At 46.9% G+C, this 26,159-nt stretch overlaps 1 protein-coding gene across 4 annotated transcripts in view; it reads left to right on the top strand.

Annotated features, from left to right (window-relative positions):
• The first annotated feature begins 573 nt into the window (after nucleotides 1-573).
• LOC142591511 (acyl-coenzyme A diphosphatase NUDT19-like) overlaps nucleotides 574-26,159 on the top strand; it is a 42,353-nt gene continuing 16,767 nt past the window's right edge. The window contains exons 1-3 of one of the 4 annotated variants that reach the window (XM_075703842.1): nucleotides 574-791; nucleotides 20,329-21,074; nucleotides 24,184-24,391. In XM_075703842.1, coding sequence (XP_075559957.1) covers nucleotides 20,331-21,074; nucleotides 24,184-24,391 — 952 coding nt within the window. In that variant the 5' untranslated portion in view covers nucleotides 574-791; nucleotides 20,329-20,330. Of the gene's footprint in view, nucleotides 792-19,071; nucleotides 19,362-20,021; nucleotides 20,131-20,328; nucleotides 21,075-24,183; nucleotides 24,392-26,159 lie in introns of those variants that run through there. The other 3 variants (XM_075703837.1, XM_075703846.1, XM_075703850.1) reach the window with 3 other exon arrangements.

Here is a 26,159-nt window from a genome sequence, read left to right as displayed (position 1 = left end):
AGCCAGCACCACATCAGGGCGCCATCACCCTTTGTATTTATTTATTTAAAAAGAAACACACGCCGCCGAAGATCTCATGATGTTTGTTCATATATTCTGATCTCCTCTGTAACACAGCCATTGGTCGCGATACCGCTGTGACCCACCCGCGTCCTCAGTGACCCGCTGCGAAGTAGCGATGGTGGAACTCCGCCAGTGAATGGAAACACCGCGATTCCACGCGGCTGCCTCCACCTCACGGGCGCTCCTCGGTCACTTCGTTTCAGCGGGACCGACGCGTCGAACGTACGACGTGCCCGCGCGAAAGCCGGGAATCCCCCCCCCCCTCTCCTCCCTCCAGGACGCGCAGTCTCGCACGTGTATCGTCCGCCCGCTACATCGGGGTCAAGCCGGGCCGCCGAGCGCGGGTCCCGCCGGAGAGCTCCAGTCCCGGAGGAACATTGCGCTGAGCGCGAGCCGCACCGGCGGCGTGAAAAAAATAGCAAACGTCACCGCCGCGGCATCCCGTCTGACGGGTCCTCTCACCAACCTAGATTTCCCTCGCCCCACCGCCACTCATGGTCGAGCGCGACGGCCGCACTTGGCCCGTGCAGTCAGAGTTCCGCGCTCGTGCCTCGGCCACACCGGTGACCGTGCCTGCCCCAGGACGTGTTTCGCGTGCGCCGCTGCCCACCACTACTGCGCTTCGCCCAACGGCATGCTTGAAGCGCGACAGCGCTGACAGCCCCACTTGTTCTTCAGCGCCGCACCAACCGCCACCCTGACGCGCAAAGGGAACCGAAGAACCGCAGGTGAGCTGCCGTCCAGGACAGCGTTTCGCTACGTGCGCGTTTGACGGCGCCCGCAAAGCGGCTGGTGTGTAGTGTGGCTATAGCTTAAGGGAAACGAGAACCCTTAAGGTATAACCGTTGTTTCCACTCGAACGGCACTTTATGAGAGTGCGTCTGCCTTCTCTTTTTTTTCTTTCCGTCACGTCTCTATGCAACCCTTCCCTTCGTGTTGACGCGGAAGTCGACAAACCATCATTAGCCAAACTTTATCGGATTACGCGCACCCGAGGTGGTTTCCGCACTGATCCAATGCGTTTACAGCTGCTCATGAATCGTACTGCGCAGGACACTGGCGACTTTCCTGCTACGCGACGATCTAACCGCGTATTGTAACCGAAGCCTATGTGTCGCTGAGCATTCGCTTGTAAGAGGACTTTTGATTGCACGCAGCCGCGCGCACAACCATATTTGATTGCGCAAATATTTTTCAACTGTGGAAAGGGCGCACTAGATGATGGACAACTGTCAGAAACTGTACGCCCGTGTACTCAAAACATTTGCGGCGCTCTCGAGACGCATTCACATACCGAGGCAGCGAGTCAATAACGACAGTGCCGTAGGCAGGAGGAAGCTGTGAGTGCATTGATTGGTCTCATTAGGCCAGCAGTATGCAGCGTGGGTCGTTCACCTCCCGTCAGTGACCACGAATTCACCCGGCTGCACGTATGTCGCGCGCCGTTCGTGAGAGCGGACTTGAAGGGGCTGGCTTACGTATACACCACTTCTGAAAGTTCACAGGTAATTTTTTTTTTTTCTGCCGAAAGAGTAGTGTTTGTGCGTGCGAGCCAGATTAGCCCAAAGTTTGCGAAAGGCCGATGTTTCACGTAGCCAGTCCTGTATCCCGTCGGCACCACGATTACTGTACGAGGAATTCCGTTTCGAGGCTAAGTGTGTGCGCTCTCACGAGCGCGTCGAACGGTGATAACGGGCACTGGCGATCGCGCAGCGGTCCGAGCCGAATGGCGAGGTACCTCCCCCCCCCCCCCCCCCCCGCCTCTCCATCCTCTATTTTTGGCGCTGACGGCATGTACAGTGGAGCACGAATTGCGCCAAATAAAAGGGGTCATTCGCCTCGACGACTCTTGGCTCCGGCACGAGCCTACGCTCGACTCGCAGCCCCCTGATTCCTGCTCCATTTCCCTGACCCTCCCGTGGTGCGTGCTCGACATCGATAAAGGCCCCCGGGCAGAGAGAACAGTACGGCTTCCCTTCCCGATCTCACCCCGTGACCACATGTGTTTACGGCAGAGGCACACGGCCGAGAATCACGAGCTGGTTTTGGTTTCCCACAGCGGCACGTGCGTGTCCCTGGGTCGCTACTCCGGGAGCCACGTTTGCAGTGTCGTCATCTACGCACTGGTGCTAATGATTGCGGTGGCGAGCGTACAAGTGCGTGTCGTTCGTATAAATTATTGGGGCTCGCTATGAACCCTTGTTAATTTCTTTTCGGAAAAAGAAAGATGCCCTTCTGTAAAAGGTGCAGTTCCTTACATAGTCGTGGACTCAATCGACGGTAAAGTGTACACGAGTAAATGTCCAATTAAAGCAGCGAACAAGAGAAAGGAAAATATGCCATATTTGCAGAAATTGAATCCATTTTCCATCCGTTATACACTGTGAACCACGAACAGGACCAGCAAAACTCGAGAATCCAATCACTGACTCACCACTCGAGGCACACGTATCGTATAACTGCAACACAATGGCGCACCACTGAAGGCATCTATAATATAAACGTAACTACTGGTGTCCTACACAATTCAAAAGGTAAATGTAGAAGAAAACTGCATTGCGCTGCATTCCACGCAAATGGCGTGAGATCAGTAAGCGTTTTTTTTTTTTTTTTTTTTTACTGTGTGATTCAGATGCCAATATTTGCCTATGTTGAGGCAGTGAGTACCGGACAGATGGGGAAACTGCGTGGTGATCACAAGAGAACACTTAGAAGCTCGACACTGGTGAGCCTTCTTGTAACTTCGAAATACAATGCCATTGGCTGTTGAAGAAGAGAAGATAATCAGGCACAAAAAGGAAAGCAGACGACGTTACGAACGCGGAGAACGAAATACTTGGAGGAATTTTCGAGAATACATGGGCTAGCAAGAAGCTTGTTGGTGAGATAAAGGGGTCCAAGCGATAGGGTGAGGAAAGGATGGAGCAAAGAACAATTTGGATTGGATGCATACACCCGAAGGCCTAGAAGTTTACAAAGGAATGGAAGGAAGCAAAAATGAGAATGGCACAGGCGAAAACCAAAACATGGAGAAATGCACGAGAATATGGAAACAAGTGAAAGGAGGAAGAAAGTTTATAGAAGCGTGAAGGAACTCCCCCGGATGAAGCAGATTGAGAGAGCTCAAGGAAGTGTATATAGAAACCCTGAAGACGCACAAGATAACAAAGACTGCTCAACGCAGAGTAATTCAGTATGAATTGTCTAATGCAGTAATTACGCAGCAGAGTGGGAGGGGAGAACGTTTATTATACAGCGCCGCCATTGAGCGCCTTCTGGCTTCTCCTTACCGATAACTGATGACGTGCTGAGTAAATGCAGAAAGACATTGTTTTCGCTTTCTGAGGGAAATTGTTATTCGCCAGTAATGCGACGCATTCAACCGATAGCGCAAACGGAACGTTAGTGCTAGTAATTATTTCACGCGGCCCAACACGATGGGGCAGATCGAATGCTATGGGCCCGTGGCCGTTTTCCGATGGAGCGTTACCAGAGTGCGCATGCTTATTTTTCTTCTGTTTTTCTCGTAATAGCAGATCAATCTTTCAGCTTCAATAATGTGTAATCCATTGGGACGGTGGTTATATGCGCGAGCAGTACATGGATAACATTGCTTTCAGTGCCATTAAATAAGGAACTCTTTTCCTCACTGCCTTAAAGTTTTGCGCCCTAGGTGCTTTGGTGTCTTGCTCTTCAACGAAAGTACCGTCAGTTCAAGATATTTCGTTATGCTCTATGTGCTCAGAACAGGCTTAACACCTTTTTAATTCGTATGCTTGCCACGACACAGGACAATGTGTTTGCACGGCAGAGGTTCTCGGTTTATTATCATGACTGCATGCGCAGGCGATTGCGATTACATGAGCCCTGACTAGTTGTCTGCTCCTATTGATAAAATGCGGAATTCCGGGCGAGAAATCTTCGTTAAGAAGCACGACCATGTGGCGACATCAGAGCGCACACGAGGACACTCAACCGTTCCTCACTCATAATCGCGACTGTTCATATCGGAGCTAAATATCTGTTCTGCAAGGCTGAGTAGCGCAGTCCGTAAAAAATAATCCGTCGTCTGTGACAGATAATTATTTGCTAAAACGAACCACTTGCAGAACACGCGAACTCGTGTTTCTCCTTCTTGGTGCTGCAGGGTATACACTGATATTGCATAGTGTCGAAAGATACTTCAAGTGTGCCACGTCACACATAACTTCCTATGTGCAACGTGTTAGCATACACAGTCAATAAAATTTGTACAAGCCCGTTACCCTTTTGTGGCGATTCAGGCATTCGGTCGCACTAAGAAGGCGTCGTATGGCGTCGGAGCTAGTAGCGGCATCTCTTTTGCGCTCCGCAAACGAACCGTTGTAAATGGTCTATATGGTGGCACTGACGAAGTTGAACAACGGAAATGCAGCTGGACTAGACGGAACTCCAGTAGAAGCCTCGAATACTACAGAAGATGATGGTGTAAACGTATTGTGCGACATCGTTACCGAGATTAACAGACATCTCACAAATAATAGTAGGGAATTCTTCCAATCTTCAGGGACGACAATCAGGACTGCAGGGATTAGGTTGGTGTAAGTCTGATCAGGATGCATCAAGTTCATGTCGCTTGAGGCCGAGGAAGATTTCAAATGGATCGTGTGCAGAAAGCATGCGAAGAGAGATCGCTATCTCAACCCAAAAGTTTATATTCATATCTGGAAAGTCCACTACCGATACAACCATATAGGCATAAGTGATAGAAAAGCTCAGCTAAAGTCCAGCAGCAAAATCTACGTTGTCTTCACTGGCTTCAAGACAGCCTATGACACAGTGCCAATAGGCAGTTGGTCTGAAAGTGCTTTACAAAGAAGAACGTCCCAGAGAACTACGTTCATAAAATTAGCAAGAAATAAGGACAAACGTTGGCAACCTCCTCGGGGAAAGTGAAAGCTTTGGACTAACGAATGAGCTGCACATTGTTTCGGCAGATCGGATTTTCTGACGGAACATCGTGGAGAAGCACCTTTGAACCATCCCTTATTTGTGCCGAGAGAGAACGTTATGAATACACTAATCAACTTGCAAAAAGAGTGCGGCTTAACGTCGCCCGTGTTTCTGCGCACCGTGTCCTTTCCGGCCTGCCCGGCGGTTCGACGCATACACAAACACGCATCTGCTCTGGTGAGTCCATAAAGTAGGCTGCGTTCGCTCTCGCGAGTACTGGGTCAGAGGTCCCGGCTAACCCGTTGTGGAGGCGCCGTGACTGGTGACCCATTGACTGCACAGAACATTCCTCCGCCTGTCAGCCGTCCCGATGCAAGTCACCTTTCTCCCGTGTCTGCCGCACGTGCGTCCTTTCGCCTGGCGACTACCCTCCCCTTTCCCTTTTTTCGCCTCGGGCTCAATCTGCGCTCCTGTCACACACACATATACATACATGCACACACAGTTACCCCTCTCCACCGCTCACCTGCGCCGGCGGCAGATCTGCCGACTTCCTGGGTCACGTTTACCGTCGCTATAAGGTGCATGGCGCTCAACGTCTTCGCACCCTCCGGCCTGTTACGCGCAAGACCTCTAAGCTTTGTAGGTGAAATGACGTTTAGAAATGGATGCGCGCATCGAAGGTCTGACCGACACTGCACGCACCTATCTGCTGTCTCCAGAGCAGGTAACCCAGGAATGAGGTTTCAGAGAGTGAAAATGTGGGATAATGACCTTCGAGGGATGACGCCCTGACAAGCAGTCCTTTTGCCTATCCTACCTTCTGGAGTATCACCTCCCACTCCTCCTTGATAGACCCCCGATATTTGTCCTATCGCTCCTATCAGGATGTGCAGAATGGGAATATTTTATCGGCATAGGCGCCAAGAAAAGAATTTTGTTTCACTCTTGGCACAATATTATGAAGCGCAAGACAGCCTGGGGGCGTCGCGCTGATTGGCGAACATTCTTTTTTTTTCTCTCTCTATTGCTCCTTTTTTTATTTACTTGAATTTTGCACGAATGAACTGCGGTCGATCCATAGACTTCCATAATATTGCGCGGCGTGCGTCAGTGTGCGAGTTCAAGTACCTTATAACACCGGGAAAAGCAACTCAGGTACCGCAACCATCTGCAGTACTCCTTTGCCTCTCCGACAAAGTTAACTAGCTTGCGAAGCAAGTTCGGCGCTACTCGACATCCAATCAGGAACCAATATAGCAACACGAGTTTTCCTCGCCTGGCTTCCTTTTTCCAAGTTTTCCTCTCTGCTCTACATCTGCTACCGACGGATTTCCCCCTTGGCTTTCTTTGCGATTGGCGAACCAGATCCCGCGGCTGGCGCCCGCTGGAAGTGTTATGTAGGTCTGCGGAAGCTGCGTGCAGTATACGGAAGCGAGCTGCTATTAGCAAGGGTGGCACTAAGCACATCTCGACCACTGCATTTCGGCCGAGCGTCTTTTTCGAGGCAATCGCTTCAACTGCGTCTTTCAAGAAGGGTCTGGTGCACTGCCAAGACCGCAGGTATGACTATTCGCATTTTTAAACGTCGGCTTCCTCATTTTCTTCTATGTGAGTGTTTCACGTAACTTGAACCAAACATTATAAAAAATAGGGACGTCGTAGGCGAATGCGACCAACGGCATATTGTTCGCAGCCAATTTGAGTTACCAAGGATATTTCTTGTTGCGCGCATGCAATACGTCAGCATCTTCGTTATGAAGATGTATAAAGCTGCCACGGTCGCAAATGACAAGTGATAGGCCGGCGCTGAAAGCCGATGGAAACACTTCGATACGCTTTTGTTTCCTTCCATATAATTTATTTACCCATAGGCGTTTCATAAGGGCGTGTATGGGCCATAAACATCCTGGGGTGTTACGTGCGTAGGTTTTTTTTTCATTTCACCCCCACCGAAATACGCCTGCCGAGGCTACAGTATCGAACACGCGACATGGAGCTCTGCAGCAAAACATCGCCAACGACTTGAGAACGCTGCTTCCCGGGTGCACAGTTGCGCAGAGTTTTATACTCGCGGACTTTGTACCGCACTAGAGATAACCTCGTTGAGACTTGGCTGTGTGCGTTGTAAATACGCTTCTGCGACATCTACAAATACAACATGTCTCGAAGCGACCGTTTATAGGAGCACGCATAATCGAACCTAGTAGCTAACTGCACACGCCAAAGAATATTTCTCAAAACTAGTGCGAACGCCATTCCCCACGTTGCGCTGATCGTCGCCGAGCCATTTTCTTTAGCGTTGCCGTGGAGTGAAGAAAAGTGAAAGTTCTCCCGCCCACTGTCACTGCGATTCGAACTCATGCGTCAATGTGCATTTGCAGGATCGAGCCGGACGCGGTAACAACTTGATAATTAATGCGAGGTTTCGGCCCCTCCTCACATAGACTCTTAGAGTGGAGTCGTATCTGTGCACGCATTCCGAAAGCCACAACAGGCAGTAGTGCAGCGGACGAAGACGAAGTTGTTTGCGTCGCAAAGGTCTTCTCAAGAGCAACTTGTGTAGTTGTTTCTAGGCCACGGCAACAACAAAAATTATTAGGTTTAACGTCCCAAAAACTGGCACAGCGGTTTGCGAGAGAAGCCGTAGTGGGGCAACTTTGGATTACTTTTGACCACTTTATACCACGCGCGCAAAGCACCGTACGTGCAGGAGCGTTTTTGCATCTCGCCCCCATCGAAATACGACTGCCGCGGCCAGTGACCGAGCCCGCGACCACGTGCACAGTGTCATAACCACTGAGGCACCGCTGCGAATAACAATCAACACCACGATCAACAACAAGAAAAAGAAGGATCAGAGCCGGATGAATCGTTATCTGATTATTATTTTTTTTAAGTTTTCTTCAAGATACCATGAAATGTTATAAATAAACATATCTCCCTGGGCAATACTGAATAAATGATTTTTAAACCTTTAGTCAAATGAGCAGCAAAGATCAAATCTAGTTCAGCACAATGCGTTGGCGGGCTAGTTGGTGCGAATCCATGAATACTGTGTTAAGCGCAAAAAAGACACAAGAAAGACGACAGGACATAGCGCCTTGTCCTGTCGTCTTTCTTGTGTCTGTCTTTTTGCGCTTAACACAGTATTCATGGATCAAATCTAAGCCGGCGCTTTTCATTTCCTTTTTCATTTTTTGGTCGAAATTAATCTGGAGGCTCCCGTTATACGGCGTGCCTTATAATCATACCTTGGTTTTGGCACGTAGAATCCCAGAATTTGATCTCTTATTTTGTCGCGAAATCGAAAACAAAGCTTGCATTACCCATTTTGTTTCCGCATTGCTTCGAAAACTTCGGCGTTGTTTCCTTTCTGATAACTTGTGATACCTTATTTAGAAGACGGATAACAGTAACCCGTCTTTAACAGTCGGTTGTTGCGAAATGTTTGGCTAGTTTAGATCTTCGAAAATACCGAATAGATCGTTTTCGAATATGAGTACGAATAGAGTGTGTAACATTCGATGCTTAATCGAAATCACCCCTATTTAGGAGGGCTGCATGTTAACGATTACGCCGCTGCCGACATGTTTTATACCGGCAGCTATAAGTAGAATTATTATCCCTCAAGAGAAAAGTGTACAACAGCTGTGTCTTACCAGTACTGACGTACGGGGCAGAAACCTGGAGGCTTACGAAAAGGGTTCTACTTAAATTGAGGACGACGCAACGAGCTATGGAAAGAAGAATGATAGGTGTAACGTTAAGAGGAAGCTTTAGCTCGGGCCCAACTCCGACGCGGCCTATTCAAATACATGTAAAAACGCAAAAACGTTTTTCTGAGAACCCCTGGAGCGATTTTAATGAAATTTGTTGCATTTGAGAGAGAAAGTTAAATTCTAGTGACTGTTGGAAGCGGAATTTTGATTTAGGGCTTAAATTTTGTTAAAAGGATTTTCAAAAATTCACACGTTTGAAAAAAAATAGAAGCATGAAGTTTACAAACTAATAGCTCTGCATCAAGAACAGATATCGTGATTCTGTAAACGGCTTCCATTAGACCATTCAAAGCGGACAAATTTGATATGTCACTTTACATCTTAAATGAATTTGTTACGTTGTTTACAAGGGTTCTGCAAAAGTTGTAATTACACATTACCCCATTTTTTGAGGTTCATGTGTAACATATCAATTTTGTCCGCTTTAGATGTGCTATCAGGTACAATTCACAGAATTGCGATATCATTTTTTATTGCTGAGTTACGGAGTTGTAAACTTGATAGTTTCGTTTTCTGAAAATTTGCGATTTTTGCCAAGCTTTTATAAAAATTTGACAACCTAAATCGAAAATTCGAAACCAACAGTCACTAGATTTTAAGTTTTTCTTTTAAATGCAGCAAACCCCGTCAAATTTGGCACAGTGGTTGCCGAGAAAAACGAATTTTCCTTTTACATGTGTTTAGATAGGAGCATCCGAGCTAAAGCTTCCTCTTAAGGGATAAGGAAAGAGCGGATTGGGTGAGGGAACAAACGCGAGTTAATGACATCTTAGTTGGAATCAAGAAAAAGAAATGGGCATGGGCAGGACATGTAATGAGGAGGGAAGATAACCGGTGGTCATTAAGGGTTACGCACTGGATTCCAAGGGAAGGGAAGCGTAGCAGGGGGCGGCAGAAAGTTAGGTGGGCGGATGAGATTAAGAAGTTTGCAGGGACAACATGGCCACAATTAGTACATGACCGGGATAGTTGGAGAAGTATTGGAGAGACCTTTGCCCTGCAGTGGGCGTAACCTGGCTGATGATGATTATGATGATGATAATAAGTATAATGCGGTTGGCTACTGAAATAATAGCTCTGTGTCCTCTGTGATTAAGCTTTGCGCTATGCTGCAACTATATACGTACTGTACGTTTTCTCTGCTTTTTGCAGTACAGCTTGCCAGTATTGACTAACGCAAGTAAAATAAGCCTACGTACTATTCAAAGCGTTCAGGCTGAGGCGCTCAGGATTTGTCTAGGTCCTGCTCGATGTGCGTCAATGGCGGCAACTATTGCAATCGACATCATAGTTGAAGCACTAAAAGTGCACGTAAGGCACCTTGCCCGCACTCCTTGTCTCTCTACCTGCGGAGAGACCACGCTCCTCGTTCTGCCGCGCGGTATCCGCACATCGCGAGCCTATACCATCTTGCTTCACACCTGCCGCGATACCTTTGACTCCTCTTTGATGCCTCATTGAGCCAAAGATCAACCTGACAATACCTGACGTCTGGGAAAAAAGCAGATATGTTATCGCCAGCTCTTAAACGGCTTACCTTACTCCTATTAAATGAGAAGTACCGGTATTACACCCACATATACACTGACGGCTCCGTCCTGTCGACGAGCTCTACCGCAGCTGTCGTCATTCTAGCAAAAGCCACCACCATCAAGTTGAAAACATCTCACGTCGACGGCAGCAGAACTCGCAACGCTTCGAGTCGCAATACACTTTATTAATGACGAACCAACACACGAATGGTCAATTTTCTGCGACTCGAAGACGGCATACAGTGTTTATTGTCAGCCTTACGGCGCGGTCCGCATGAACGGTTGGTATTTGAAATCACACAAGCCGTACACCACCTGACTGAGAAAGGAAATGAAATAATATTTCAGTTGCTACCAAGTCGCTGTGGCATCATCTGCAATGAACGTGCCGATCAAGCTGCTCGTTCAGCTCATGCAGAAGACAACCGCCTGTCGATACCGCTGTCTAGGACATGCTGCAAGGATGTTCCGCTTACTTGCACGCCAATGCACTACGTCAGAGTGGAATGAACTACATTTTACGCACGCCTGTTTATACACCCTGGATCCAACCTTAAGCCTCCGAATTCCACCACGACTTCCCCGAAGAGAAGCGACCCTTTTGTGTAGGTTGGGCGTCGCGTTTACCAATGCCTACGCGTTCCGCATAGGGATGACCGACACCGCAGCATGTGGCGATTGCGGCGACGCGGAAACGATTCGTCATGTTCTTTGCCAGTGCCCGCAGTACAGTGTGCAGAGACAATCGCTTTCCGTCGTGCTGAACCGGTTGGACGACCAGCCTTTGTCGGAAGAAATAATTCTGAAACATCGACGCCACTTAACATAACATCGCATCAGAAAGCCGTGCAAGCGCTGCTGCGCTTCTTGAGATCAACCGGCCTGTGTGAACGTCTGTGATTGGAACGCCTTTTCTGTTACCCGTTTCCTTTTTCTTTTTCTTCCTTTTTTGTTCTTTTTTTCTCCTCTCGCTCTTTGTCGTCTCTACAACCCCTATATCGCCCACCTCAGTGCAGGGTAGCAAACAGCAAACACGCCTCTGCATGGTTAACCTCCCTGCCTTTCCTCTCTCTCTCTCTCTCTCTGCGCACTTTTAACCAGTTATTCCGCAAAGCGCAATGCGTATACAGACGCGCTAAAACTCCCCACTGCGTAACCGGTCTTATCCATCAGGATGACCCCGAGGTATACACGTCCATTTTTAAGCGCAGTCCACATATCTTTCCCATAGCCACTAACGCGGAACCTTCTGCGCGCTGTATGCTACGTATATGCCTGTGCGCAGGATGGCGTGCTTGATCTCTGGATGCCAGGAGGCAAGCTGTTTCGACTTTCAGCGCTTGTAGAGTGACCTATTGTTTCGGTTTGAGTTGCTCAGTACGTAGGTGTGGCTTTCTGCTCCTGAGCCCGAGGTCGAGGGTTCGATTCACTGCAGCGGCGGCTGCGTTCTCATAGAAACAACATAGAAAAGAAAACGCTCGTCTAAATAGATTTAGGTTAGATTTAGAGTGGGATGCAAACAAACACCCGCCGTGGTTGCTCAGTGGCTATGGTGTTGGCCTGCTAAGCACGAGGTCGCGGGATCGAATCCCGGCAACGGCGGCTGCATTCCGATAGGGGCGCTACCGGCGCCTCCGCTGTGCGTTTAATGTTGGTCGGGGCGGTATCCGATGGATGAATGGTGTGAGCGTCCCCTTTGGAACGGGGCGGTGAGTTGCGCCACCAAGCTCTTGCTATTATACTGCCTAATGTTCTACCTAGGTTAAAGAAAAGGAAAAGAAGCCACGATGAGTTCCCATAAAAAAACTTTTCTGACCCCCCTATTGTGAACTTTGTTTTTCTTCGTCTGCTTTTTTTGTCGTTTCCCTACTTTTCTTCCACCAATCTTCCAATCGCCTCTTACTAATCTATTTTGCGGACATGCTTACTTTCCCCCTGCTCTCGCTGAACCCAAGGGCTTCAAGGAGGTCATGCTGCCTTAATCGACCGCTGGGCAGATATCTTCACATTCTAATACAACATGCTGCATCGTTTCCTACCGTTACCGCATCAAGCATATGCTTCTTCTCCCTTCTTATATCTCGCTTTATAGGCGCGTGTTCTAAGGCATCCTGATCTCACTTCAAAAAGTAATGAGCTTCCCTTTGAGTTATCATAAATTTTCTTTCCTGATTTCGTTTTTTCCTTAAGTAGTTATTCATGGCAGATTTCTTTTCCATTGCTGCCACCCATGAAATTATTTGATTTTCCTCTTGATCCGACTCCTCCAGCGCCCTCTGGAGTTCTCTATAACGAGACCAGTCGGTTAACTGAGTGATTCCAATAGTCCTCCGCATGCTGGTCGTGGAAAGCGCTATTCGGATTATGTCGTGATCGCTACTTATGTTTTCGTCTAGGGAAGCCCATTGTGCGTCTCTGACGTTAATTGTAAATGCGCTTTCGGGCGCCGTGTCTCTGGTGACGCTGTTACCCGTGTGTGTGTGTCGGTTTGCCGGTTTGATTGATTGCCCGTTAGCCCAAGGCCTTGGCGGTGCCTCTAGTCGGAACCCTTTGAGCAACGTTTTCGCGTATCCTCATCCCAGACAATGCAAAGGCATCCTCAATAAGTATCTGTGGTGTCAGCATCAGGACATTCGTACATCCTAAGCATGCCCTGCACTAATCCTAAATGGCTTCCTATCAAGTCCATTTGTCCGTCCCAAGTAGATACTGAGAACATACCAGGTACATAGTTTGAGGTCCATTTTAGGATGACGTCAGGACGTGTTTCAATGCACTATTGTTTGGTACTGTAACTATAGGGCGTTTCATTATTTACGAATTGGGTTAATACACTATGCATATTGCAAGATAATATGCTTCTGTAGTGTACCCTTATTGTAGAGCTCCGTTTGGATACTTGTGCGCGTTCATGTGCTCTTAAATCTCAGAAATTTTGCGTCTTTGTTTCTTGCCACCATTAAAAAGCAGTTCGATGTCAAATGAACTATAGGTGCAGCACCACCTATATGCACGTACAATAACATAACCTTCAAGATCTGCTTTTGGTACTTCAAGAGAACCGTCGGTGGAAGGGGCGCTTTGGACACAACGACAAATAATAATAATAATAATAATAATAATAATAATAATAATAATAATAATAATAATAATAATAATAATAATAACGTTTAAAACAAAATATAGGCTACAACTAAACGTTTGTTTGGTTGAAGTGTGTCATTTGTGTTTAGTTTTTGGTTATAGTCAATTTCGTTCGGTCAAGCATGAAGCTCCAAATTAAACACACCTGAAAGCAACGTCCTGCTGAGGATGTTGCTGGCATGTTTGTGAAGTTAGGGTCGCGATAAGTCCGGCAGTAGATGTTGTGTTTAAAACACAATTTCATCGTGGGTATGGTGCTGTGGACGTCATCAGCACGTCCCATAAAAAGCTAGGACGTTCGGATCTTTCCGGGAGGTCCACGGGATGTTTTGTGTTATCTGGGATAGTATGTGAGTTGCGTTAAAGCCATCCACTTCGACCGTCCTATCCCTGGTGCCCGTTAAATCTTTTGTTGCCGAGAGAACTTGGGGTAGGTCGCCCCTTTGCTTTTTGGGGAACTGTACATGTTTGTGATTATTGTGTGTGCCTTATGTATACTTCGTTTCTTTGGAATCATACTGATAACTATGGAATTAGTATCTGCCTGAATGTGTGCAAGTGTTAATAATTGAGCGCTTATGGACTTGCTCACCAGCGTAGCGACCTTCGAATTTCGAGGATCGCTCAGAGTGTAGGATCCCTTCAGTTTGGCCGGCTTGGCTCCTACCTCGTGCAGACATATCACGTCCGGAGTGATTTCGGAGTTTTTGATCAACTGTCCGACCGCGCTGCCGCTTTCCTGGCGAAGGAGCGGCAGTTCCATTGCCAGATCCTCAATTGTTCTGAATTTGGTATTCGTTGTGGTTTCTTAGCGTGATTAGCCATGTTGCGCACACTTATTTTAAGCCCGTGACGTTTCCGTGACCGAGCCGTCGGATTCTGTTATACGCTGTAGCTTATGTTATGTTTTGCAGAACCCGCTTCAATAGATATTGCGCGTTTTTTGGTCGGAACAACCTTCGTGATGCCTTAAGCTGTTCCGTCGCAAATATCTTATGTTTTTCGACATCGTTCGTTCACTGCAATTCCGTTTTGCTTTTGTTTAACTAACGTCATCATTCCATGCATGAATATTTTCAGGTTTTTCGTGATCGCCGTTTGGATTTACGCTGCCGTTGCCTGCGCGTTATATGAAGTTGGGCTTGTCGGAGACTGCGCGGAGACCGAGTTTACATTTGCCGCCGCCTTCGTGTTAGCTCCTTCTTTAGATTAACGCGCCGCTTCGAGCTGTTGTATTTTGCTATTGGGGCGTGTCTCTAACTCTGACATTTGTTTCTCTATATTGATTTTCTTTTGCGTTCTTCTAAGAGCTGGTCTCTAAGTCGCGCGTTTTCCTTTTCCATTTTCAGAACACGTTTATCATTTTCGCTAGTATTCTGTTTCGGAGCAGTGGGAGAAACAAGCCTCGCCCAGCTCACCTGGTGCTTTTTTAGGCAATGGTGCTTATATATATGGTGCACACTACGCATATGGTGCGTAGTGTGCGGGTTTCAATCTATCTGGAAGCCCGTAAAGCTTTTTAAGTGTGTCGCTACATGAAATAATCGCAGTATATAACTCGCCGAATTTCAGACTCGGAACATATCGTATGTAGTGTTACATGAACTGGCAGAGCAAATGAAGTTCCATTACTGTTGAAATGACGAAATGCTCTTGGTTCTCTTGCCGGTTGTCTGTCTTCTTCAGTATCAACTAGGGAGGTTCGTAAGCGAATTCTTACAAAACGTCTTGATCGAAAACCATAGATAACTTTGTGACAGCGATAATCGCACTGCGTCTAGCTGCCCTGAAGGTTAGAATGAGCGATATCGAAAAAAAAATATTCCTGTATAGTGCGCACCTCTGGTATACATATAGTCCGCGGAGTGTTGTAAATCCAGCATTTTTGCAAACAAAACTGGCTTCAATAATGTGAGTATGGAATAAATGGATTCGCCGGACGCTCCTGACGACGCGCTGTCGATTCACTGTGCAAATACCCCGAACAGCAGCTGCTACGCCGAGTAGTAATGTTCTAGACACGCTTACAGCGAATTTACATGCATAGTCCTAAACCATTGATTAACCTGTCCCAAACACCGGCTGCCACAGCTCCCATCTTCCTGGCGGAACAGTGCAGCGCGCTCTTTGGGCCACCACGAAGATCCGCACTGCCTTTGTAAGGCGCCTTCGAGGAAAACTAGAACTCGCTCTTCATACTTTGAGCAGGAAAACCTGCCGCGAAGGGCCCTGCTGCTTCAAGGAAGTTTCCTGTTCTTTGTCTGGACGTGTTTCGGCGCTGCTGTGTGAAGCGGGTGCTGGCTGCGGCTCGTTGCGGCGCGTTCAACTTCGACACTACTGCGATAGCGCCGTCGCTTGGTTTGCTTGACACGTGGCTCAAGCTGCCGAGCCCAGTGCTCCACTTGAAGCCTGCCGGTACCAGTGCACCGTGTCGACAGCCAGGCGTGCCGACACGATTTTTCTGCTTTTCTCCTGCAAATTTAGTTGCATGAAATCTTGCCTGAGTATTGTGCGATGGAAAGAAAATAGAGATCTGTTGGCGCCTTAATTGTTGGGCTAGAAATATCGCACGATGATACAGCACAAGATGACAGAAGAAAAACAGTGGTGGGTGTGGTCTAGTAACGTTGGGTGTGGTGACGCGTATGCGCCTCCGTATGCCTAGAGGTAACAATGTTAGAAAAAATAAGTGCTGAGTGATCGTCCATCGGTGATTAGGAGCAGGTTTGTGCCGGCCCGCACTCTGAAAAATTAGCAGCCAGCGTAGTCTGCTTTCGCAGCTTGGTTTCGAACAGCATTAGGTTCAATGTTGAAAAAAAAAAAAAGAGAAAACTGTCACACGCTCCTTTAATTAAAGTGTGTTGTAAACATAAACATGAAGGAAACTGAAACTCGTGCATAAAACGAAAACATGAAAAACACCAGTATACGGCAGAGCGCAAGTTACCATGCATGTCACGTGGCCACCTGCTCTTTCGCTCGTTTCATCTGCTGCCGGCAGTTGTCGGTTTCCAAGCCAACGCAGTCCCCATTTCCTCTATTCGCTGCGCCCAGCAGCGGTCATCATCATTATTGTACCATGGCAGCTCGGGTAGAGTACTAAAATTCCGGAGACGTTTTCACAACTTGCCCGTCTAGGGTCAGGCTTCTGCACCGCCACCATGACCGCCACCTTCATCAACGTCACACGTCACGTGCGGGGCAATCTAGCGTTTTTTCTTTTTGTTCATTGTGTAAGTTCTTCTATACGTGGCGTTGTTCAAAACCCCTTTATAGAGTTGCTGCATATACTCCTCTGGTAGGGTTATTTTATATGCTCCCCTTTAGAGCATATACAGTAACCCTACCCCCCCTTTATAGGGTGCCTCCATGCCCGCCATTCTTGCGTCTTGCGTCAGATGCTTCGGGAAAAGACGAACTGTTTTTTTTTTATTTGTACTTACCGTCAGATGAGGCGAAGCACTAACTTTTGATTACCCCGCCGTGATACACGAAATGGGCGCCCATTCCTAGAAAGCACTTGCGTGAAGTCATTTGGTGTCGAGCAATCGCACTGTCTTTTTTTATTATTAATTACTGTTATTATTCTTGTGCGCGGCTGCTAAAGAACTTCGGTCTGTATTCATATTATTGTGGCAAGTTTAAGTGCATATTCTGTAGTGCTCAAATTTAGTTATTAATTTCGTTGCAATGTGTACTCGATGTGCCATGTCTGCAACGATTGGTTCATCGTGCATGCGGAGTAGACAGATCTATGTTCCAGTAATTGATTTTCCAAGGTTAACCCAGCTGCAGCGTTAAAAAATAAGTTGATTAAATGAATTATGTCGCCGACTTACCCGTCATATGAGAGAAGCATGCATTTGCTTTAGATAAGAATATGACAGTCTTTCGTTTCTATAGCACGAAAGTTATTTATAAGTGATAAGCGAACAAATTTATACCTCTCTACGCAGTATCATTAATGGTACCTGTGTCCAAATTATCCGCGTCGTCTACGCAAGCAGGCACAGCGAGTCACGCGCAACTAGTGCGAATGCTCAACCTCACGGCCTTCAGGTTTCTCTTTCATTAGCGATTAAGGTCAATCCGAATCAAACGTTTAGATCATATTTGGGATAAGGACAGTCGAAGTCAAACATGCAATTGTGAATGACTGTGTAGCCGGGCTTGGTCTGAAATTAGTTCTACCTGGATCGAGGTAGTCCGTGACAGCGGTGTGAATCAGCTTCCCGGATTAGTGCACTCGCCCGACTTTCTTCGTGACGAACGAACTGCGAATTGCACGTTGGCAGCAGCCAGTGATCGTTCTAGCTGTTTCAGCGCTTTGTCCAATTGTGAGCATCCAGACCAAATGTCATCGACATGATTTAAGTCCTGTAAGTGTCTTATAAGAATGAGTGCCTGAACATCAGCAGTATTGCTCATTGTAGACACGCCAATGCCATTTGCACTAAGTTAATAAACGGACAGGTCGCACGTGGACCAGAGCAAACGAGCCTGCGCGAGAAGGCGCGCCCGGGAAACAGTGGTCTAGCCAAGCAAAGAAAAAAAAAAAAAAGCTGCCACGCACATGACGTGTGGCGTCGCTAAAGGTGGGGGAAGAAGGGGGTTAACCGAGGGGCCCGATTTTTGTTGATCGTGTCATGAGAAGCCAACAAACAGACACCAAGGACAACGTAGGGAAAATTACTTGTATTTACTAATTGAATTATAGAAATGCTAAATTAATGGCAATGAAAGTGCATGAAAAAACAGCTTGTCGCAGGTGGGGAACGATCCCACGTCTTCGCATTATGCGTTAGCATCGCACACGCAACTTCGCTGGTCATCCTTCTTCACAGTGTGGAAGGGTACTGAGTTCTTTGTTGTTGTTAAGCATGTACTGGACAAAAAATTTCACATGGCTTACGGGCCAAAGATTAGCAAAACTGTTTTCGGCGCCTGAGTGCGCTGACCGCAATAAAGAAACCCGCGTTCTGTTACGCGAGGAAGACGGAAACATGAATGTTGCACTGCAGTTTTTTCTTCTTTTTCTATAAGAATACTTGTCGTAAATCTGAGCACAGGGTGCCGTATGTGGCTATTTTTTTATTTGTTTGAAGCGGCAAGCAGGAAGCTCACATGTTTTTTTGTTTTTTTTTCGTCTGCGTTACGCAAGACCTACTGATGAAAAACTATATGCGCAAAAATACACACGAGAGATACATACTGCTTGAAGGACAAGAAAAATATTTCTTCTCCAAAGGGAACCGTACAATAACATAGTAGAATGAAAGCCCACACCGGGGCCGCAATGCAAGCGCAGTCACTGAGCGGCATTAAAAATAAATAAAATGAAATAAAGAAGAGAAAGAAAGGAATGTATTCCTAAGGCATAAATACATGTCATATCCAGCTATGAGCACTATTCGAGCGGCCCGGTCTGATCGTAAAAAGCAGCGCGCGAAGCAGTACGAACTACCGAGCCGAGCAGAATCGCCAGCAGTTTCCAACGGCGCGACCTTGATGCGGCCCAATCCACTTCGATCGCAGCGCTGCCACAGCATTTTTCGTCGTTGCGCGCCTCACTGCAAAGCATGCGCCGCCCGGCCGCTTGCTGCACTCAACTGTATTCTAGTACACCCTAGTTTCCGCCAAGATGGCGGCGACCGCGTTTGGGTTTGTGTGGCGCTCCTGCTCGTTTCACGGTAGCCGCTTGAGTGAGGCAAGTTTCGCTTTAGGAAACTTCAGGACATCTCGATTAAACAGCTGGCTTTACGTCTCTACATACAGCAGTAGGTTTACGGCAATGCAAGTGAGACAAGCAACTAACCTTCGTGGCTCGAAGAACTCCGGCACGGAATCAGGTGCGCTGTGTGTCAGCTGTTTTCAGTGACGTGTTTTGTCAATTGTACAGAGCGTTCAGGTAAGACCGTCGCTTTAGGTATATTTAAAGCGAAGACTGCTGCTTTGAAATGTGCTCTTGTGAAACAAATTTGAACATTGTTCGTGACCTTGACCCACCTCTTGTCATTCTTGAAGCGAAACGACCGCTGACAGTTGTTTTGTGCAGTACTAAAGTAGCGGTAACTACAGTATGTGTAAGCACTGTATCATAAACAGGTTGAGTTATTCGCCGAACAAAGTTTGTAGGTTGGCTAGAATGTTGCTTCATGTCTGAACATTCGCGGTGGCTGCATTTCAGTAGGGGTGAAAAGAAAAAAGAGCTCGTGCACTTACTTTATATGCACGTTGAAGAGCCTCAGGTTGTCAAAATTAACCCGGAGCATCCCACTACGGCGTCCTCGCGCAGTTTCCGAACGTTGACCCCCGCGCCCCCCGCTTTCTTTTTCTTTTTTTTTTTTTTAAACTTCTGAGCATTGCTTCAAGTGTGCCGTTACGGTCAGAATCAAAACATTTTACATCGCCGTGCATAGGCGGGCGATGTGACGTCCCATAAATTGCACAGGATGCAAATGACTCTGTGGAAAGTTCGCGAACGACAAAGAAGTGCACGACGCACGTGATACGCTTGCGTTCTGCATTCCCACTAATCGTATCGCCCACTTTTCGTGAGCGTCGTGTGGTGCACCGCTCTACTCTGCGTAGTCTTATACTGTGCGAAAGGCTCCGGTTTCAAGTGCTGACTCCAAGGGTTGGAAGCATCCGCCCCACCCTCTCCGAGTCCCAGCAGAGTAATTGTCGTTATGTCACTGATAGGAAGATATGTGTTCAAGTTCGCCTTTGTGTTGTAGAGTGTGAATAACAAAATTTTTTTCTTCTACGTGGAGAAGACTGCCTTCAGTTCTTATGTCAATTCATAACTGTGAATTATTGAAACACTTGCAGTAGACATGTAATTAAGTAGGTTTGTGTGCTTTATTCCATTGCAGCCATGTCAGCACCTCCATGGAAGGAGGCAGCCAGCCTCATTGTAGTAAGCCGTGCTCCATTACGAGATGTGGTGGGAAAAGACTTGGCAACAGCCATGATGGCCACCGTATGGAACAACCAGACTGAGCGTGTGTCACGCTGCGACTACCGTGTGCTGATGGTCAAGCGGTCAAGTCTGAGCTCATTCATGGCCAATGCTTACGTGTACCCAGGTGGCCTCTGTGAGCCATGTGACTTCTCATCTGATTGGTGGGAGGTGTTTGCCGCAGTGGGTGCCACAAAAGAAGCTCTTCTCAGGGATGTCTGCAACCGGGCTAAGGGTCCACGACCTCCAATGATCACCAAGCCCATGACATTATCGCACAATCAGCTCAGTTCTGAAAACCATTTGCCAGGTGACTTGGCTTATCGTATCTCAGCCATTCGGGAGACATTCGAGGAAACAGGGGTCCTGCTGCTCACACAAGCTGCTCCTGTTCGTGGCGAGGCTGTTCTGGCCGAGTGTTTGAGCGAAGGCGTAGACACAACGCTGTGGCGACAGCGGTTGCGAGAAGATCCAGTGAACCTGTTGCGCATGTGCCGTGAAAATCGTCTCTGTCCTAATGTCTGGGCCCTGCATGAATGGTGGGACTGGTTGACACCCATCTCGGTGGGCCACCGACGTTATGACACCATGTTCTACATCTGCTGCATGGATAAGCAGCCACAGGTGGTGCTCGACCAGAGTGAAGTGATTACACTGAAGGTAAGAGGGATTAGGCATTTGTAGTGGCCACTTCAATTGTTTGTTTAGCATGGATGGCTACAAGATATATGTTCTTCTAGTCCTTGTTCTCTGTTGCAATGTCAAGTTCCTACATTCTCTTCATTAGATCTGTTATTGAATATGTCACCCTTCTCAATTTCACATTCTTACTAACCAACAGAGGCTTTCAAAGCGGTTAAGCACAAGTATTGAGGCGTGAGTAAAGGCTACATACTCCAATCTTGCAAAATTGAGGTAGTAGTGCAGGGGTATGTCAGCAAGAACTGGGTGTAGAAATGTTTTATATTCGACAACTATGTATTTTTGTTGGTGTAGGGCACCTACTAACACAGGTATTGTGCAGGCATCTGTGTCTTGGGATGGGGAACAGTGCCAGTAGGGAAGCACAGTTGGTTGAAAGTAGACACAGCTGACAAAAGTACTGTTTGCTATTTATTGTTTGGCAGTGCTAATAAAAGAGGAAAATGCAATAAGTGTAAAGTGGTGGAGATTTTGAGTGAATAGAAAAGTGAAATCTGCATTGGATGGCTGTGCAAGTGATATTGAAAACTGTGGCCACAAAACATTCACATTGGCAAAGCAAACTAGAACCATATATCTTGCTTGAGCAGATAAATAAGCCTTCAAAATAAATTTGTGGGAGGCCCTATGATTTTACATGTAGGGTGTGGAAACCATTCTTTCTACACATCATAGAAGAGTACAGTATCTGATGGTTGGAGGGCATCATTGAAAACAGCTTATTGCCTTGCAGTTGTCACTAACATTTTTCCTTTTTGTACCTGACACATCTTGAATTACTTCGATCACTTTGTGGTAACTCTTCAGCCATGGTGACATCTTTGCAGTCCTGCTGAAATACCAGCAATTTTAGATAGCCATGGTCATTGTGAGGAACATTAAGAGGAAGTGCTTTAATAGATTATTATTGGTGGATTACTGTTTTAGAACTGCTGCTGAAATCGGAACGGATGCCTTACAACTGGAGACATGGCTCACACTCAATTTCATGCCCTAAACTGTGGCACCAGTGAGGCCTCTGATGTATAAAGTATTGCTGTACTTTTGCGTTTTTAGGCCTTAGTTGTACAGGAAGAGTGTGCGAAAGTAGCTCAAGTTGATTCTTTCATTTACAGATTTGATGTAATTATTTTTGTTATTAAACATTTATTCAAGGCATCTGACCAAGACTGCTGTTAGCCTCAGTCAAATGTTACAAGTCTGATGTCACAAATAATTGTTGCGGAAATTTCAGAGTGGTAACAAGTATCTTCAGATTTTGATGGACCAGCCATCGTGGCTATAATGTATGCGATTTTTTAGTGGTTTTCTCACCTGTCTATTCCTTTCGTCATTTTCTGGCATAATACACTTCTTCCCATAGTAAAAATGACCTATATGTTATTGTAAGAACATAATCTACCTAACTAGCTTAACTGTATTCACTGTACCTAAGCCATCCTTTAATATAAATGTTCTGGGTGCCACAGGGGCTAACACACTTGAATCTCTTGCCAACATATTCAAGAGACATGTATTCTGGTTTTATTAAATGTTCAGTTGGTAGCCCTTAGTCAATATCATACATACGTCACATAGGGCTGGGTGTTGAATAAAAATTTTAACTCCATTAATCGGAAAGGGTGGAGCGTCACGCCGTTCTGTAATCTGCGTGGGCGCGGTCAGTGGTTACAACGGCCTCCTGTTAGGGGATCCTGTCAGTAGCTCCTCAGGATCAAAGTTCATTGTCTGTTTGTCTGTCCATTAATCGGTGCCTTTTAATTGATTAATTAGATTTGTGAATTTACGTGCAGAAGAAACAAAAAGATCAAAGGTGGTGACCTGTTGTAATAATACACTTCAAAGAAAGAAAAAGCTGTTCTATTTGAATTGACAGTTACCTTTATTATTACTGGAACGAGACTCCATGCAAATAGACATTTAAGCATGTCAGACTTAGTCAAACACAATCGCAGGTCCGGCTGCGGAGGCAAAGAACATTCACTGGCAGTAGAGTTCCTTTGTTTAGAACAAGAATAGGAAAGAGGAATGGGAAAACTAACATTTCCACGGATTTTGCCACAATTGCAACGCACATGTGTGAGTGCAGTTGGAACTCATTCCCTTGTGTGATATTTGTTGAGCCAGAGAAGTAAGAGCATCAATGCCAGCATTTACCAGATTTAGGCCATGTGTGTTTAACCAATCAGTTGCAATAAAAAATTTAGTTGTGATTGTAGCTTTAATCAGGTAATCAGATGGTTGATCAATGAATTGCCCAGCCCTTATCTCACATTTTAATTTGGTTGTGCTGGGGATATTCTAGAGATGTCATACTTCGTGCTGCACAAATTACACCATGTCGTACTATTTACTAATTCAGTCTAGAAACATTGCATATATACCATGTGCATGGTTCAGGCATGTGAATGTATTTCATAAAGTCGGCAGACTATGCTGAATGTCTGATTGCCCATTGTGAAAGTCGCAAGAAAAGGCAGACAGAGGTCTTCTTACCTCATTAATTTTGAAAAAAATAGTAGATATCACAGTTGTCCCTTCTGCTCCAGTTTTATCTATTTTGGTGTTCTGGGAATACATATATCAAAATTGGTGCTTACATCTTTGTTCTTAGTACATGGTCATGATCATGCATTGACTAGCTTCTGTTTTGCAGTTGGCACATGTGCTGTGAAGTTAATGATTGTGGTACTTCGGTTAATTAGCTAATTGCACATTGGGAGCATATGCAAGTACCAGTGGCCGTTTTACTCAGTCTTTATTGGTCTACGATGGAATAGTAGCACCACCACGCCTTTCCTTCTCCACATTTTCATTGTGTGGAGGTTCGTTTGGCCACCCATTTACACCTCATTTTATTGCTGTCTGAGGCTTCCGGTAACTCGAGTGTGAAACCCTTGCGGTCGTTCGTCACAGTTGCCACCACTAACGCCCCTTAATCAACGCGCCTCCGAATTCTTGGTCGGTGGAAAATGTCACCACCGACCACGTTGGCGCATGCGTTGTCACATGGTGTGGCGCCGGCCGGCCTGTTTCATTTCGCACTTTCCCCCCCTGCCCCCTTCAGTGGTGCACCCCTGAGGGCATGCTTCAAGACTACTCTACCGGGGCGGTGTTCCTGGCGCCGCCGCAGGTCTACGAAACCTCGAGGTTGCTGAACATGACAAGTTTCGCGGAGCTGAGCCAGTTCGCCTGCCACAGGGCCACCGAAGGCTGCGAGCAGTGGATGCCCGTCATCGCCTCGGCCAGCGATGGCGCTGTGTCCCTACTACCAGGTCAGTCACAGCACACGCTCGAGCCCTGCCCCCTGTAAGGTGCCTCGATGCCAGCATCGATTTACAGCGGAGACGCATGCTTTCGAAGCACCCCAGCTCCCAGAGCCCGTCAACGATCGCTTCCCTCTTCGCTCCCCCTCCCGTAGCTACCGCCAGCGAGCACGCATCTTTTTCAAAGAAACCGCAGAAATAGAGGCGCGGCGATTGACCTCGCTTTCCAAAGCAGACATCCGCAAACCTGCACACGGGCGCACCGCGCGCAATCACGGCAGAAAGAAAAAAATTCCGTAGGGAACCATCGGCAGCATTCTTCCTGAGGCGTCTGGCGGGCCTGCGCCGCGGTGGGCGGCCCCGTTTCCTTGACCTTGTTTGGATGGCGTGGCTCTCTTTTGTTTCGGTTTTAATTCGTATCGGAGCCACGAACCCCCGCCCCCCGCTCTCCTCCATCTGCCTGGCTAGCAGGGAAGCTGACTCGCTGTCGCGCTCGGGTCTGCGTTGCACTCTGCTTAGCGGCGGCCGTGTCACTCTCAACTAAGCTGCGTTCGCATCGCCTGCGCGAAATGGTTCAGGGCCCACTGAGCTGTGCAGGAAAATGCCTGTTTCGCGTGCTGAGATTGTTCACTGAGTTTTTCGCAAATGCGAACTTATTTAAAGGCCTTTCGCATGGTGCGATTTCCATTGCATACCGAAGGAAATCTCAATCTCACTGCGTCTGAATTCCGCCATGTTGGTCGCTCGTCGTACCGATCGTTACGATTTTTGTCCGCAAAAAAAAAGAAAAAGGCTTTCAAAATTGCGCCGAGCGCTGTTTCGCGGTTTGTTTTGGTTATGATCGTTGGAAAATGTCAGTCATTCGACAAATCCAGGGTACTTGTGAGGAGCCGCGGATTTCGGTATCTTGTACGTACCATCAGCACCATTACGTAAAATAAGGGCAAATAAAAACTTGTACTTCGTATTCCATTCCCTCATTTCTACGCGTTTGCTGTCATACGTAGCAAATTAAGTACATTGCCAATAGGATTCCGGTGATTATACTCCGGTTAATTCGATTTTTGGTTAACTTGATCCCAACCGAATGTTCTGGCTGGCGCCCATACATATTTATGGGGCCATAATTTCGTTATTTCGATCCGAAGCTTGGCGTTTGCCGGATAACTCGAACTTGACTAGTCAGCACGCACACGGAGTTCAGGGGACAGTGAAGCGTTAAAGACACTTCATCTCCCGTCAAAAAGGCCCATTTTCGGCCTTGCCTAGGAGGATTTTCAAGCAATAACCGTAGCTCGCAATGTCCGATTGTGGTTTTACCCGATTCTAACGCGCATTTTCTTTTTTTCTTTTTCAAGAAAATTTGGCCGGAAATAGCCTGCGTGGTGCAGTCGGACACGAAACCAAAACCGCCTTCGCTGCGTTCGTATGCTTTTCCGCATAACGATAATGTATTGCGGCAAAGCTGTCGTTTTAATATCGTGCGGCGAAGCTGCTTTTAAGAAACCAGCCGCCATTTTGCAACACATATTAGCCCTTTCCCATTTTCTTACTTAAAAACGCTGGTGCGCATTAAATTTCTACTTTGTTTAGGAGCTTCAATGTCATTTCTAGGTTAGTTTTCTTACTTTTGACAATAGAAAGTGGGTGCACACTTGATTCGGGCGTGTGTTAGGGCAAATATTGCCAAATGAATCAGCGGTGTGTTCTGGCATTTTTTGTGCATCTTGTTTAACTCGATCAATTCTGTAAGTCCCGTCAGGATCGAATTAACGCA

This window comes from Dermacentor variabilis, chromosome 1 (genome assembly GCF_050947875.1).
Source record: "Dermacentor variabilis isolate Ectoservices chromosome 1, ASM5094787v1, whole genome shotgun sequence".
Taxonomy (NCBI): domain Eukaryota; kingdom Metazoa; phylum Arthropoda; class Arachnida; order Ixodida; family Ixodidae; genus Dermacentor; species Dermacentor variabilis.
This window is presented reverse-complemented; position numbering and strand designations above follow the sequence as displayed.